The sequence below is a fragment of the Perognathus longimembris genome, chromosome 1, assembly GCF_023159225.1.
Source record: "Perognathus longimembris pacificus isolate PPM17 chromosome 1, ASM2315922v1, whole genome shotgun sequence".
Classification (NCBI taxonomy): domain Eukaryota; kingdom Metazoa; phylum Chordata; class Mammalia; order Rodentia; family Heteromyidae; genus Perognathus; species Perognathus longimembris.
Genome location: NC_063161.1, coordinates 36,885,097 through 36,902,073, shown reverse-complemented (window position 1 = coordinate 36,902,073; position 16,977 = coordinate 36,885,097). Strand labels below are relative to the sequence as shown.

General features: G+C 39.0%; 1 protein-coding gene across 2 annotated transcripts in view; it reads left to right on the top strand.

Annotated features, from left to right (window-relative positions):
• The window catches only part of Nup107 (nucleoporin 107), a 38,912-nt gene extending 22,261 nt beyond the window's left edge, over positions 1–16,651 (top strand). For both annotated transcript variants that reach the window (XM_048359972.1, XM_048359965.1), the window contains exons 18-28: positions 1,905–1,974; positions 3,426–3,544; positions 7,946–7,984; positions 8,762–8,912; positions 9,395–9,507; positions 10,254–10,356; positions 11,776–11,936; positions 13,623–13,748; positions 14,450–14,563; positions 15,701–15,868; positions 16,361–16,651. In XM_048359972.1, coding sequence (XP_048215929.1) covers positions 1,905–1,974; positions 3,426–3,544; positions 7,946–7,984; positions 8,762–8,912; positions 9,395–9,507; positions 10,254–10,356; positions 11,776–11,936; positions 13,623–13,748; positions 14,450–14,563; positions 15,701–15,868; positions 16,361–16,468 — 1,272 coding nt within the window. In that variant the 3' untranslated portion in view covers positions 16,469–16,651. The remainder of the gene's footprint in view (positions 1–1,904; positions 1,975–3,425; positions 3,545–7,945; positions 7,985–8,761; positions 8,913–9,394; positions 9,508–10,253; positions 10,357–11,775; positions 11,937–13,622; positions 13,749–14,449; positions 14,564–15,700; positions 15,869–16,360) is intronic.
• Positions 16,652–16,977: the final 326 nt, after the last annotated feature.

Here is a 16,977-nt window from a genome sequence, read left to right as displayed (position 1 = left end):
CCTTCTATTTTATTAGGATCAGTTTTCTAAAAGCAAGGCTGCTGGGTTCAAGTAAAACTATACTCTCTATACACGTATGTTGTGTTGATACAATGCTTCTAAATTATCAAGAGACTTGTTGTATACGTTAATTATATACAATTTATAGTAAAATTTAAAAAAACATAGAAAAATAGTCACAGGGTTATAACAATTGGTTCGTATTTCCACAATTCATTAAATCACCAGTCCTACATGTCACACTTTAATTCTTAACATCCATCAGCATGGGTGGGAATAAAAGTTTACCATTCTCATATTTTCTTTTTTGCTCACAGGGCTGAACATTTGTTTCTCTGTGTTGATTTGAATTTCTTGTTTATATCTTCCAGCTATTTTTCAGTCTTATTTTTTGCTCAAAGCTAGTGCTCTACCTCTTGAGCCACAGCTTCACTTCTAGCTATTCGGTGATTATAACTAGAGATGAGTCTCACGGACTATACTGCTCAGGCTGGCTTCAAACTATAATCCTAAAATCTTAGTTTCCTGTGCAGGCTAGGATTATAGCAGATTGAGCAATTAGCACCCAGTGCCCATACTCATGTGCACGTATACACACACACACACGCACACACACACACACACGAACACGAACACGGTTGGTTTTCTTACTTTGTTTTTTGTTGTTGTTTTTGCTTGATTGTAGGGCTAGGAATTAGGGCCTAGAAACTGTTCCTAAGCTCTTTTTCTCAAGGCTAGCACTCTACCACTTGCAGCCACAGCTCCACTTCGATTTTTTTTTTTTTTTTTTTTTTTTTTTTTGGTACTGAGGATCGAACCCAGGACGTTGCACTTGCTAGGTAAGCTCTTTGCCACTGAGCTATATCCCAGCCCTCCACTTCGATTTTTGAGTGATTATAGAGATTAGTGGTTAGAGTTTCATGGGGACTTTTCTGCCCAGGATGGGTTTGAATCATGATCCTCAGATCTCAGCCTGTAGAGTAGATAGCATTACAGACAGGAGCCACCAACACCTAGCTTAAAAGTTTGTTGGGGCTTTTAAAAAAATTTTTGTTTTATGTATTTATTTTTTGTTTTTGTAGTACTAAGGAATTGAACCCAGGGCTTCATGTAAGCACTCTACCACTAAGGCAACATTCCCAGTTGGTTTTCCCCAGTCAGGAGGCTTGGACTCAGGCACTGAGCACTGTCCCTGGCTTCTTTTTTTTTTTTTTTTTTTTTGCCAGTCCTGGGCCTTGGACTCAGGGCCTGAGCACTGTCCCTGGCTTCTTCTCGCTCAAGGCTAGCACTCTGCCGCTTGAGCCACAGCACCGCTTCTGGCGGTTTTCTGTATATGTGGTGCTGGGGAATCGAACCTAGGGCCTCGTGTATCCGAGGCAGGCACTCTTGCCACTAGGCCATATCCCCAGCCCCCTGGCTTCTTTTTGCACAAGGCTAGCCACAGTGCCACTTCTGGCTTTCTGTTCATGTGGTGCTGAGGAGTCAAACCCAGGGCTTCATTCATGCTGGGCAAGCCCTCTACCACTAAACCACATTCCCAGCACACCCTGCCCCCGACCGTTTTTTTAATACAATAAATTACATTTTGTTTTTCTTTTCTGGTCCAGCGTGGTATGCCAAAATAAACAGAAATAAACCATAAAAATATAGTTTAATAACATTTCCTAGAGATTGAATTGTTACAGTTTTCTACTTTCAAATATAGTGTTTGTAAGCCGATAAATGTATTCCAAAGGCTATAATCATCACTTTGTTCGTGCTTTGTTTTGTTTTCATTTTCCTAAAGCCATGCATTTTCACCTTTTTATGTGTTCCTCCAAGAGTTTGATATTTTTAGTGTAGCAATGGGAACATTCTACTATGGCTATTGAAAGATTTACTGAAAATATAAAATTGTTTTTCAGAGAGTTCTGGAAGAAAATCAAGAACATTATCATGTAGTTCAAAAATACCTTATCCTGGGAGATATTGATGGTAAAAGATTATTTTACCTTTCTCTGAGTTCTATTTTTTCTGTGGTGGGGGGAGAGGGGTTGGTTGTGGGGTTTGAAATCCGGGCCTGGGTTCTGTCCCTGAGCTGTTTTTGCTTAAGGATAGCTCCCTATCACTTTGAGCCACAGTACCACTTCCAGTTTACAGGTGGTTAATTCAGATATCAGCCTTCTTGAGTAGCTTATAGGCATGAGCCACCACCAGCCAGCAAGTTCTTTTTTTGTGTGTGTTTTTTTTGCCAGTCCTGGGGCTTGGACTCAGGGCCTGAGCACTGTCCTTGGCTTCTTTTTGCTCAAGGCTAGTACTCCACTACTTGAGCCACAGTGCCACTTATGGCTCTTTATATATATGTGGCGCTGAAGAATGGAACCCAGGGCTTCATGTATGCGAGGCACTCGGCCACTAGGCCACATTCCCAGCCCCAAGTTCTTCTTGTTTTTGTTTTTTTGGCCAGTCCTGGGCCTTGGACTCAGGGCCTGAGCACTGTCCCTGGCTTCTTTTTGCTCAAGGCTAGCACTCTGCCACTTGAGCCACAGCGCCACTTCTGGCCATTTTCTGTATATGTGGTGCTGGGGAATTGAACCCAGGGCCTCATGTATACGAGGCAAGCACTCTTGCCACTAGGCCATATCCCCAGCCCCCAAGTTCTTCATTTTTTTAATAGTAATTTTTGTGAAAGTTATCCAAACAATACCTGTGACTCAATCTTTGTTTAACTCAAGACCTCCCACTTGCTGAGCAGCTATTCTACCACTTTATCCACTCTTTTTTGTGTTTGTTTGTTTGTTTGGCCAGTCCTGGGCCTTGGACTCAGGGCCTGAGCACTGTCCCTGGCTTCTTTTTGCTCAAGGCTAGCACTCTGCCACTTGAGCCACAGCGCCACTTCTGGCCATTTTCTATATATGTGGTGCTGGGGAATCGAACCTAGGGCTTCATGTATACGAGGTAATCACTCTTGCCACTAGGCCATATTCCCAGCCCGACCCACTCTTTTTTATTTTAGTTACTTTTCAGAAAATTCTTGTTTTCACCCACACCAACTTGGACTTCTATGCTCCCACTTAAATCTTAAGTATAGCTGGGGTTGCAGACATGAATGGCTGGCTTGTTTATTGAGATGGAATCTCCCCAACTTGCCTTCCCGGCTGGTCTCAACCTAAATCTTCCTAATCTCCTCCTCTTATGTGCTGAAATTACAGTTATACACCCTTGTGCTAGGCCTAACTACATCTTTTGATCTTGTCCTTGAATGCCACCGTTTACTTGTTATTGTAAAGTAAAATGTGAATTTAACCCAGGGTATTTAAGTGGGTGTAGAGAGCTGTGTGATGGCTATTAACAATTAAATGGGACAGTGATTGTTAGGGCTGTGAAGGTGAGGTAAATGTCTAATTTTATTCTTCTTGTTGAATCTTTGCTTTGATGGCTTGTAGGTTTGATGGATGAGTTTAGCAAATGGCTTTCCAAAAGCAGAAGCAATCTACCTGGACACCTCCTTCGCTTCATGACTCACCTCATTTTGTTTTTCCGCACACTGGGACTACAGACCAAAGTAAATAAAAACAAACAACTAGCTCATCTTTCTCTGGTTGATGCTATTAGAGTTGTTTTCGGGGAAACACATCACTTCCCTCAAGTGATGATAAGGAGTCACAAGTCGGATGGACTCACATGTCACCTGAAGATGACTTGTTGGCAGAGGCCCTGCAGGGGTCCAGTTGTTAACCATAGAATGCTATATAATTGCCTGATATACTACAGCTTTATTCTTACCACTGTCCAGCCTTAAATCAGCCAAACTAAGATCTGTGTGAAATTTCAAACCTTTTCTCTTTCTTTTTTTTTTTTCAAATTTTTATTATCAAACTGATGTACAGAGAGGTTACAGTTTCATACATTAGGCATTGAATACATTTCTTGTACTGTTTGTTACCTCGTCCCTCATTCCCCCTCCCTCCTCCCCCTTTCCCTTTCCCCCCATGAGGTGTTCAGTTTACTTAAACCAAACAGTTTTGCAAGTATTGCTTTTGTAATTGTTTGTCTTTTTTTACCGTGTCTCTCGATTTTGGTATTCCCTTTCAGTTTCCTAGTTCTAATACCAGTATACACGGTTTCCAATATACTCAGATAAGATTACAGAGATAGTGTAGATACAACCACAGGAAAGTGATACAAGAACATCATCAATAGTAGAAGCTCCAGATACACATGGGACGTTGAAAGTAGTTACAACTGTGATATAACAATTGTTTCCATAGCATGGAGTTCATTTCACTTAGCTTCATCTTATGTGGTCATAAGGGTATAGCTATTAGGCTCTTGTGATCCTCTGCTATGACTTGCCTAAACCTGTGCTAATTATTCCCAATAAGGGAGACCATAGAGTCCATGTTTCTTTGGGTCTGGCTCACTTCACTTAGTATAATTTTTTCCAAGTCCTTCCATTTCCTTACAAATGGGGCAATGTCATTCTTTCTGATAGAGGCATAAAATTCCATTGTGTATATGTACCACATTTTCTTGATCCATTCGTTACTGAGGGGCATCTGGGTTGGTTCCAGGTTCTAGCTATGACAAATTGTGCTGCGATGAACATTGTTGTGCTGGTGGCATTACTGTGATTTTGTTTGTGGTCTTTTGGGTAGATACCCAAAAGTGGGGTTGCTGGGTCATAGGGGAGTTCTATATTTAGCCTTCTGAGGCATCTCCATACTGCTTGCCAGAGTGGCTGAACCAGTTTACATTCCCACCAATAATGAAGTAGGGTTCCCTTTTGGCCACATCCCCTCCAACAGTTGTTATTGTTAGTTTTCTTGATATATGACATTCTTACTGGGGTGAGATGGAATCTCAATGTTGTTTTGATTTGCATTTCTTTTATGGCCAGTGATGTAGAGCACTTTTTCATATGTCTCTTGGCCATTCTCATTTCCTCATCAGAGAAGTCTCTTTGTAAGTCTTTAGCCCACTTGATGAGGGGGCTATTGGTTCTTTGTGGTTTTGTTTTGGAGGAAGGTAATTTTTTTAGTTCTGCGTATATTTTAGATATGAGGCCTTTGTCCATTGACTGGCCGGTAAAGATCTTCTCCCAGTCTGTGGGCTTTCTGTTTATCTTGCGAGCTATGTCCTTTGCCGTGCAGAAGCTCTGCAGTTTGATGCAGTCCCATTAACCTTTCTTTGATTTGTAGCCTTTCTGGGTCTTTCTTAGGAAGTTCCCTCCTGCGCCAAGGAGCCCAAGTGTTTCTCCTACTCCTTCCTTTAGTGTTTTCAGGGTGTCTGTTTTAATTTCAAGGTCTTTAATCCATTTGGAATTGATTTTGGTGCAGGGTGATATATAAGGATCTAGTTTTAGTTTGTTGCATGTGTTGAGCCAGTTTTGCCAGCACCATTTGTTAAAGATGCTATCTTTCTTCCAAACTATTGTTTTAGCTCCCTTATCAAAGACTAAGTAGGCGTAGTTCTGTGGGTTCATTTCTGGGTCTTCAATTCTGTTCCATTGGTCTTCAGGTCTGTTCCGGTGCCAATACCAAGCTGTTTTTATTACTATAGCTTTATAATACAGCTTGAAGTTGGGTATTGTAATTCCTCCAGCATTGTTCTTTCTGCTTAGGATTGTTTTTGCTATTCTAGGTCTTTTATTGTTCCATATGAATTTCTGGATTGCTTCCTCTATTTCATTAAAAAATGGTGTTGGGATATTAATGGGTATTGCATTGAATTTGTAGATAGCCTTTGGCAATATTGCCATTTTGATTATATTAATCCTCCCAATCCAGGAGCATGGGAGGTTTTTCCATTTCCTTAGTTCTGACTTAATTTCGCTTTTCAAGCTTTTAAAGTTCTCATCAAAGAGGTCTTTCACTTCTTTGGTTAAAGTTATTCCTAAGTATTTTATGTTTTGGGGGGCTATTGCAAAAGGAGTTGCTTTCCTGATTTCAGCCTCGGTCTTCAGGTCATTAGCATAGAGAAAGGCTGTTGATTTTTGAGGGTTTATTTTATATCCTGCAACTTTGCCAACATTTTGGATCAGCTCTAGTAGCTTGGAGGTAGAGTCTGTGGGGTTCTTTAGGTATAGGATCATGTCATCTGCGAAGAGAGAAAGTTTAACTTCATCTTTTCCTATTTGGATCCCCTTTATATTTTCTGGGGGCTGGGAATATGGCCTAGTGGCAAGAGTGGTTGCCCCTTTATATTTTCTTCTTGCCTAATTGCTCTGGCTAGGAATTCTAGTACTATGTTGAAGAGCAGGGGAGAGAGTGGACATCCCTGCCTTGTTCCTGATTTTAAAGGGAATGCTTTAGTTTTTCACCATTTAGAGTTATGCTTGCTGTTGGTTTGTCATAAACTGCCTTGATTATATTCAGGAATGTTCCCTGGAATCCCAGTTTTTCCAGGGCTTTTAGCATAAATGGGTGCTGGATTTTATCGAACGCTTTTTCCGCATCCAGAGATAAAACCATGTGGTTCTTTACCTTGCTCCAGTTGATGTGGTGGATTACATTAATTGACTTGCATATATTAAACCAACTTTGCATCCCTGGGATGAATCCAGTTTGATCATGGTATATGATTTTTTTGATGACCTGTTGAAGTTGATTGGCCAGAATTTTATTGAGAATTTTTGCATCTATGTTCATCAGGGAAATTGGTCTATAGTCCTCTTTCCGTGATGAGTCCCTGCCTGGTTTTGGGATGAGGGTTATACTGGCTTTATAGAATGTGTCTGGTAGTGAACGTTCTCTTTCAATTTCATTGAAGCGTTTGAGAAATATTGGTGTGAGTTCTGTTTTGAAGGCCTTGTAGAATTCTGCAGTGAATCCGTCTGGACCTGGGCTTTTCTTGGATGGGAGATCATTTATTGCCGTTTCTATTTCAATACTGGATATGGATCTGTTTAGAAGGTTTAAATCTTCATGGTTGAGTTTGGGGATATGAATTTTTTTCTAGGAAATCATCCATTTCTTCCAAGTTCTCGAATCTGAATTTCGGTTATTTCTGTGGTGATGTTACCTGTTTCATCTCTTATCTTGTTTATTTGAGTGTGCTGCCTTTGTTTTTTGGTCAGGTTTGCCAGGGGTCTGTCTATCTTGTTGATTTTTTTCAAAGAACCAACTCTTTTTTTGTTGATTCTTTGATGGTTTTTTTCGTCTCTAATTGATTTAATTCTGATTTGATTTTAATTATTTGCTTCCGTCTATTGACTTGTGGTTTGGCTTGTTGTTCTGTTTCAAGGAAATTAAGATGCTTCCTTAAATTATTGAGTTGCTGTTTCTCCAGTTTGTTGGTGTATGCACTCAGAGATATAAATTTTCCTCTGAGTACTGCCTTTGCTGTGTCCCAAAGGAGCTGGTACTTTGTGTCCTCATCTTGGTTGAATTCCATAAACATTTGAATTTCCGTTTTAATTTCTTCAATGACCCACTGATGATTCAGCAGTGTGTTGTTTGGTCTCCATGAATTGTAGGATTTTCTGTGGTGGCTGTTTGAGTTGAGCTCTAATTTTATTCCATTGTGGTCTGAGAGAATGCAGGGAATGGTTTTAAACCTTTTCTCTTTCTTTTATTTTTTTTTTAAATATTTGATGAAATTTCAGCAAAAATGTGAGTAGAAGCAGAATGATACTCTAGTTGAAAGCTTGAGCTTTGGAGTACGGATCTTGAGTTCAAATTCTTACCCAGCAACTTCTAGCTGTATAATTCTAGGCAAATAAAACATTCCTGGATATTTATTTTTCCTTAGTAAAATTAAAAATTACAGAGACTACTCACAGAGTTAGGATAAGGTAGAAACCAAGGCCTAAGTGCTGAGCTTGCCCAACACTTAGCTGGGGTATTATTGCTCAACTATTAACATTCATAGATAATTTAAAAGCTGGAATTTTATTAGAAATTGTTTTAATGGCACCTATACTTAGCTGTGTTTTTAATTGAACTATGTGTTTTTCCCTATAAAGGAAGAAGTTTCCATTGAAGTTTTAAAGACATATATACAGGTAAACATTTGAGAATCTACAACTTAATTCTTTTTTAAAAACAATATTTTAATTTTCAAAAACAGAAATGCTACAAAAACAAAAATCAGAATGCTGCCAGGGACTGGTGACTCACACCTATAATCCTAGCTACTCAGGAAACTGAGCTCTGAGGATCGTGGTTCAAAGCCAGCCCAAGCAGGATAATCTATGAGACTCTTTTTTTGTTTTCTGCCAGTCCTGGGGCTTGAACTCAGGGTGTGAGCACTGTGCCTGGCTTCTTTTTGTTTAAGGCTAGCACTCTACCACTTGAGCCACAGCGCCACTTCTGGATTTTTCTGTATATGTGGTGCTGAGGAATCAAACCCAAGGCTTCATGTATACAAGGCGAGCACTTTACCACTTGGCTATATTCCCAGCCCCTCTATGAGACTCTGCACTAACCACCAGAAAACCAGAAGTGGAGCTGTGGCTGAAGTGATAGAGGGTTAGTCTTGAGCACAAAAGCTTAGCAACCAGTGCCCAAGCTCTGAGTTAGCCCCTGGTTTGTACCACACAAACACAAAAAAAATCAAAATGCTGTATTTTAATACCCAATGATAGAAATGTCATCAGCATTCATAAGAGAGCTTTAGTTATAGTAAGGAAACTTGTAGAATTTACAATTATTCTGATACCAGCATGCACATTGTTTGAATTTTTCTTAAATACAATGGAAATTTTAAAGTAACTGTTCAAAGCACTTCTAATCTCCAAACATATTATATGCATACTTTGATCTTTTCTATTTTTTCTTAGCTTTTAGTAAATGAAAAGCATACAAATCTCATAGCATTTTATACCTGCCATTTGCCTCAAGAACTTGCTGTTGCCCAGTATGCATTATTCTTGGAAGGTGTTACAGAATATGAACAGCGCCACCATTGCCTGGAGCTGGCTAAGGAAGCAGGTAAGAGTGATGCTGAACTTCATCTGATGGCCTTTTGTTTTTAGTTACTGCACATTAATTGTGCAGAATAGTGAATTTCTCTATGATATGCTTAGACATGTCTATAAGGTATTTTAACCAGTGGTCGATGTTTAGTTTGTCTCTGACATTTGTCCTTCTAGTATTGAGTCTTGAGAGTTGGGAAAAGAATAAAAATTCCTGTATGGGGAATAAAATAACTTATACTAGCTCAGGTGCAAAACATTTTTAGTTTTGGCATTTTTTTATTAATGTCTTTCAGGTTTTACATATTGTATTTTTAAATAATTATTGTTCTAGCAACTGGGAATATAGCATAGCTCAATGGAATAGTGCTGGGTTGGATCTCCAGCACTGGAAAAGAAAAGGATTGTTGAAAATCGTGAAATCATTCTGTTTAGAGAATATTAGTATCAATGACTATTTTTTTATTTGGGGGCATTTTAATTTTTTTTTTTTTTTAGATTTGGATGTTGCAACAATAACAAAAACAGTAGTTGAGAATATTCGAAAGAAAGATAATGGTGAATTTAGTCATCATGACTTGGCCCCAGCCCTAGATACTGGCACTACTGAGGTAATTTCGAAGGGGCAGGAGGGTAATGGTGTTGTGTATCTTTTTGTAATCCTTCCTCTTGTTCTCTGGCGCATTTCTACTATAAAATATAGTAATTTCTTAATCTGTTTTTTTCTCCCACCTCAGAAAGACTTTTTCTTTTTTAAATTATAGTTTATTATCTCTAAGTAATTGTACAAAGGAGTCACCATTCAACATGTCACTTTATGAGTACAAAGCATCTTGTTACCCATTTCATCATTCTCCTACATCTTTCCCAAGCCTATACATCAAGAATCTTTCTCTCTTAAAAAAAAAAAAGTTTCCTTTTGACCAGACTTATAAGGGTAATACTAGCTACTCATGAGGCTGAAATCTGGTTTAAAGTCAGCCTGAGCAGGAAAGTCCATGAGATGCCTATTTCCAAGTAACCACCAAAAAGCCAAAAGTGGAGGTGTGGCTTAAGTTGTAGAGTGCTAACCTTGAGTGAGAAGCTAAGAGACAGTGCCCAGGACTGGCACCAAAAACAACAACAACAAAATTACATGGTTACAATAGTAGAGCATGCAATATGTAATTTGAAATTCATAGACTAATGGGTTTTACTATAATTTAGTCAAGAGCTATGAAGTAGGAAAATAGACTAAAAGTTAAATTCTTTAACTTGAACAAAAATGTTGTTCACTAGAAGTACAAAGATGAGTTCTACTGATTTGCCAAACATGAAAAATAAAACTGATGTTTCTTTTATCCTCCTAAATGGCTAGGAGGACCGTTTGAAGATTGACGTCATTGACTGGTTGGTCTTTGACCCTGCACAAAGGGCAGAAGCACTGAAACAAGGAAATGCCATAATGAGAAAATTCTTAGGTATGCTATATTTTTATATGCTTCATTCAGATGTGTATGTTTAATTTTTTTTAAGTTTTGTCTTCTGCCAGGATGGAGAAACCAGTTAGCTACTCTTATATTATCACACTTGGCATTGTTAAACAAAATCTACTTTAACAGTGAATTTTCCTCATTATAATCAGTTTTGCATATGTCTTAGCATTATAATCAGTTTTGCATATGTCTTAGCTAACAGACTTTGATGTGTGTACTTGCTTTTTTCTTCTTTTTTTTTAAATTTTTTATTATAAAACTGATGTACAGAGAGGTTACAGTTTCATACGTTAGGCATTGGATACATTTCTTGTACTGTTTGTTACCTTGTCCCTCATGCCCCCCTCCCCCTTCCCCCCCCCCTCAGGTGTTCAGTTCGCTTACACCATACAGTTTTGCAAGTATTGCTTTTGTTGTTGTTTCTCTTGATTTACCCTTTGTCTCTCAATTTTGGTATTCTCTCTCAATTTCCTAATTCTAATACCAGTATACACGGTTTCCATTATACTCTGATAAGATTACAGAGATAGTGTAGATACAATCCAAGAAGGTGATACAAGAACATCATCAACAGTATAAACTACAGATACACATGGGATGTTGAAAGTAGTTACAACTGTGATATAACAATCATTTCCATAAAATGGAGTTCATTTCACTTAGCATCATCTTATGTGATCATAAGGGTATAGCTATTGGGCTCTTGTGATCCTCTGCTGTGACTTGCCTAATCCTGTGCTAATTATTCCCAATAAGGGAGACCATAGAGTCCATGTTTCTTTGGGTCTGGCTCACTTCACTTAGTATAATTTTTTCCAAGTCCTTCCATTTCCTTACAAATGGGGCAATGTCATTCTTTCAGTTTTGCATATGTCTTAGCATTATAATCAGTTTTGCATATGTCTTAGCTAACAGACTTTGATGTGTGTACTTGCTTTTTTCTGATGTGTGTACTTGCTTTTTTTCTTCCTTTCTTTCTTTTTTTTTTTTTTTGGTGCTGTTCCTGGGGTTTGAGCTAAAGGCCTGGGCGCCGTCCTTGAGCTATTGTGCCCAAGGATAGCACTCTACCACTTGAGCCACAGTTCCACTTTTGGCTGTTTTGGTAACTGATTGGTGATGAGTCTCAGACTTTCCTGCTGGGACTGGCTTTGAACTGCAGTCATCAGATCTCAACCTCCTGAGTAACTAGGATTACAGACATGAGCCATCAGCTCCTGGCATACTTGCTTTTTTAAGACAGAAGTATATGAAAGTCACGTGATTTAAGATAAGGAAAGAGCCAGCTCAAGAGATAGATCACAAGACCATGGGACCTGAAATGTAAAAGTTGCAAGCCAGTGATTTCATTCCTGGCTTCACCAAGGGAGCCCTTATATATTAAAAATATATATCCTCTTTTCACAGCATCAAAAAAACATGAAGCTGCCAAAGAAGTATTTGTGAAAATTCCTCAGGATTCCATAGCAGAAATCTATAACCAGTGGGAGGAACAAGGAATGGAAAGTCCACTTCCTGCTGAGGATGATAATGCTATCAGAGAACATTTGTGCATTAGAGCTTATTTGGTGAGATTGCAAAGAAAACCACGGTCTTCACGGTGACTTTTCTTACTCTTAGGCTTCAGACTTTTTTCAGGGGTGGTGATTCATTTAACCTCCTTTGAGATTGCAGTGCTAACTGACCCCATAGGTGAAATGAAACCCTGACCTGTCTTCATTAGCATGATTTTCCATTGATTGCTAACCAGCCAAGATTAGAATAGGGTATATGATGTTTTGGGTTTGGTTTTTTTAATTCCATGAGTGTTTACTTCAACTTTAATAATTTTGTTTTTGGCAATATCTGAGAAAAACAAGATATTGTACATCTGTTAGGACTTAAGTAACAGGAAAATTTATTTACCTAATAAGTGAGCCAGATATTTTTGGCTCACGCCTGAAACCCTAATTACTCACGAGGCAGAGATCTGAGGATCATGGTTCAAAGCCAGCCTGGGAAGGAAAGTCTGTGAGACTCTTATCTCCAATTAACCACCAGAAAACCTGAAGTGATGCTGTGGCTCAAAGTGGTAGAGCACAAGCCTTGAGTTGAAAGAGCTCAGGGACAGTGAGAGCACCCAGCCCCAGACCCCATGACCCACTGAAAAACAAAAACAAAAAAATCAAGTGATTCTAGTAGGCTAATAACTAGGCTGAGTTTGTGGATAGCATTCTATGTTTGCCACTAAATGTTAAGAGACGAGGTGGATGGCATGGTTTAAATTGTAGAGTACCTTTCTAGCAAGTACAAGGCCCTGAGTTCAAAATTAGTACTGCCAAATAAAGAAATAAATTATAAAAAGTAAAAGCTAATAGGCTAATTGAGAAGATAGGTAAACATAAATGGCAGCAAGATATATTCATGATCCAGCTGTAGAAACAGAGGCATATGCCAGGAAATAATACAGTATATATGCTTTACTGCTATTTGTCATCTTATAAAGTATTTGCATGTTTAGATAAAGAGAATGTGTAAAAAGTAAATGTTGACTGGTTTGAGGTTTTTTTTCTTTGTTTGTTTGTTTTGTACCAGTCCTGGGCTTGGACTCAGGGCCTGAGCACTGTCCCTGGCTTCTTTTTGCTCAAGGCTAGCACTCTACCACTTGAGCCACAGCGCCACTTCTGGCCGTTTTCTGTATATGGGGTGCTGGGGAATCGAACCCAGGACTTCATGTATACGAAGTAAGCACACTTGCCACTAGGCCATATTCCCAGCCCATGGTTTGAGTATTTTTAAAATTTATTTTTACATATATATATATATATTTAATTTTTGGCCAGTCCTGGAGCTTGAACTCAGGACCTGAGCACTGTCCCTGGCTTCTTTTTGCTCAAGGCTAGCATTCTACCACTTGAGCCACAGTGCCACTTCCAGCTTTTTCTGTGTATGTGGTGCTGAGGAATCAAACCCAGGGCCTCATGCATGCAAGGCTAGCACTCTACCGCTAAGCCACATTCCGAGCCCCTGTCCCTGGCTTCTTATTGCTCAAGGCGAGCACTCTACCACTTGAGCCACAGCGCCACTTCTGGTGGTGCTGAGGAATTGAACCCAGGGCTTCAAGTATATGAGGCAAGCACTTTTGCCACTAGGCCATATTCCCAACCCTGGTTTGAGTATTTGATGACTAAAAAATTATTTCTAAGAACCAAATCTTTTAAAAGCTTGGTGACTGTGCAGTAAAAATGAAAACTTTTGTGTATTTCATTTTTTAGGAAGCCCACGAAACCTTTAATGAGTGGTTTAAGCATATGAACTCAGCTCCACAAAAGCCTACTGTGATTTCTCAACCAAGTTTCACTGAAAAAGTGGCTTTTGAACACAAAGAAAAGAAATATGAGGTAAGTTGAATGTGCTGAGATTATTTTACATTAAAAATGTATTTTAGAATTTGCAGAGGTCATTTTTTCAGGTACTATATTCCATTTATATAATACATAGTCTTACTGTTAATGTTTTTTTGCGGGGGGGTTGTTGTTGTTTGTTTGTTTGTTTTGCCAGTTCTGGGGCTTGAATTCAGGGCCTGAGCACTGTCCCTAGCTTCTTTTTGCTCAAGGCTAGCACTCTTCCACTTGAGCCACAGTACCACTTCTGGCTGTTTTCTATATATGTGGTGCTGGGGAATTGAACCCAGGGCTTCATGTATACGAGGCAAGCACTCTTGCCACTAGGCCATATTCCCAGCCACCTGTTAATGTTTTCAAAAAAATGTTTGAAAAAAAAAAGCCTCTGTATAATTACTTCTCTGTAGATGATCATAGCATTCATTTATAAAGTTAATATTTTAGTATTCTTAATGCTGTTTACATGTCACTTATTAAAACATCTAGAATGATGTTCCATATGTATATTCTTCAGACTTCCCTTTTGGAACCATAAGCACAAACCAATAGGGACAGGAAACTAAATTGGATACCCTGTTCACTGCTATAACTGATAAATTAATTATCTCAAAAGTCTCTACTTCTTAATCCTAAAGTTCAGAATGTATTAAATGTGTAATATTTGTGTCCATTATGTCTGTCTTACTTTCTTTTTGCAGATGGATTATGGTATTTGGAAAGGGCATTTGGATGCCCTAACTGCTGATGTGAAGGAGAAAATGTACAATGTCTTGTTGTTCGTTGATGGAGGGTGGATGGTAGATGTCAGAGAGGTAAGCTATATGTGACCTACAGAACATTTTGTTTTAAGTAATGAGAGAAGGCTAGACTTCTTTCCTCTCCCTTCCCCCTCCCCCATTTTTTTGTGTGTGGGTTGGGGTGGGAGGGATAGTGGGGTTTAAACTCAGGAGTTCACATTCTCTTAGTTTTTTCCGCTTAAAGCTGGTGTGCTACCACTTTATCCACACCTTCACTCTCTGCTTATTGCTGATTAATTGTAGTTAAAGGTCTCACAGACTCTTTTTGTCCACGCTGATTTTGAACTGCAATCTCAGATCTTAGGATCTTGAGGCTTTGTTTTATTTTTTTTTTGGCCAGTCCTGGGCCTTGGACTCAGGGACTGAGCACTGTCCCTGGCTTCCTTTTTGCTCAAGGCTAGCACTCTGCCACTTGAGCCACAGCACCACTTCTGGCCATTTTCTGTATATGTGGTGCTGGGGAATCGAACCCAGGGCTTCATGTATACAAGGCGAGCACTCTTGCCACTAGGCCGGCTTTGTTTTATTTTTAATAGGGATGATAAGCTTTAGAAATGCTCTTTAGCTTCTACTTCCTTTGGTTTTAATCCAATATAGTAATCCCTTAGCATCCATGGGGAATTGATTCTAGGACCCAATGGATACGAAATTTGCATATATGATTCCATATAATATAACCTAGTAGTTTCATTTAACCTACACACATCCTCTAGTAGTCTTTCAATCTTCCAGATTACCTATAATACCCACTGAAAATGCTACATAAATAGTTGAAACACTCTTGTTTAGGGAATACTAAAAGTCTGTATATGTTTAGTACAGATACAACTTTCCTCCAGTATTTTCCATCTCTGCTGGACTGAATCAGCAGAGTTAGAATCGATATTAACTTAGGGATTACTGTTTGTAAGGGTATTTAGCTTAATTTTTCCCCCCCCGGGGCTTGAACTCGGGCCAGGGCACTGTCCCTGAGCCTCTTTGTGCTCAAGGCTAGGGCTCTACCACTTGAGCCATAGCGCCACTTCCAGCTTTTTTGAGCTGGCCCAGGCTGGCTTTGAGCTGCGATCCTCAGATCTCAGCCTCCTGAGTAGCATGAGCCACTGGTGACCAGCTTGGCTTAACATTGTTAAGATGAGTGCTTGATGTCTTTAGGATGCTGAAGAAGACCATGAGAGAACACATCAGATGGTTTTACTGAGGAAACTTTGTCTGCCAATGATGTGTTTTCTGCTGCACACCATATTGCATAGCACTGGTCAGTATCAGGAGTGCCTACAGTTAGCAGATATGGTGTCCTCCGAGCGTCACAAACTCTATCTGGTATGCATTTTTATTTGCATATTGTCCTGATTGGCTTACTCTTGTGATAATGTTAAATTTTATAAAGATGTGTGTACATGTTTCATTGTTCTTAGATTCTGAAAATAATGTTCCAGTATGCTGTGTGTGTGTGTGTGTGTGTGTGTGTGTGTGTGTGTGCGCGCGTGTGTGTTAGACTGAGAGCATTGCATTATTTGTGCCCTTCCTGAGGCTTGAACTCTGGAACCTGGGTGCTATCTCTGGGCTCCTTTTGCTCAAGGCTCTACCACTTGAGACACAGCACCATTTCCCACTGTTTGTGATTAACTGAAAATAAGAGTCTCACAGACTTTCCTTCCTGTGCTGGCTTTGAACAGAAATCCTCAGATTTCAACTTCCTGAGTAGCTAAGATTATAGGCGTGAGCCACCAGCACCTGGAAAATTTCTTCTATTATGTTAAGTTCATATGTTTCTTTTTCCTCATCCTTAATTTTTTTTTCTTTTAATATCAGGTATTTTCTAAGGAAGAACTAAAGAAATTGCTTCAGAAGTTAAGGGAATCCTCTCTCATGCTTCTTGACCAGGGACTTGATCCATTAGGATATGAAATTCAATCATAACTCATCACTGTTTGAATTCTCATTTCTGTGAAATATGGAGGTTTGTTTTTTTTAATAAAGCATACATATTTGTAATTACTAGCTTTTTTGGTAATGTGGAAAAACAAAATTTTAGGCATTTGAATTTTATACTTTTCAGATAATTATGATTATACTTTGAAATTTTAATGTATTATATCAGTATTTCCCTAGGTGTGTTTTTTAATGAAATTATTCAAAAATTAAAAATTTTCATTCTTACAAATTCTAGATTTTTCTTTCTACTGTGTCATAAGAAAAATGTTTTGTTCCATTTTTTTCCTATACTCATCAGTACTGATATTTATTTATTTTTTTAAATGTGAATATAACCAGGTGACTTGTGTCTCATGCTTGTACTCCTAACTGTTCAGGGAGCTAAGATCTGAGACAAGAAGTTCAAAGCCAGCCCAGCTGCAAAGTCCATGGAGACTTTTTTTTTTTGGACTGAGGGTCTGAGCACTGTCCCTGGCTTCTTTTTGCTCAAGGCT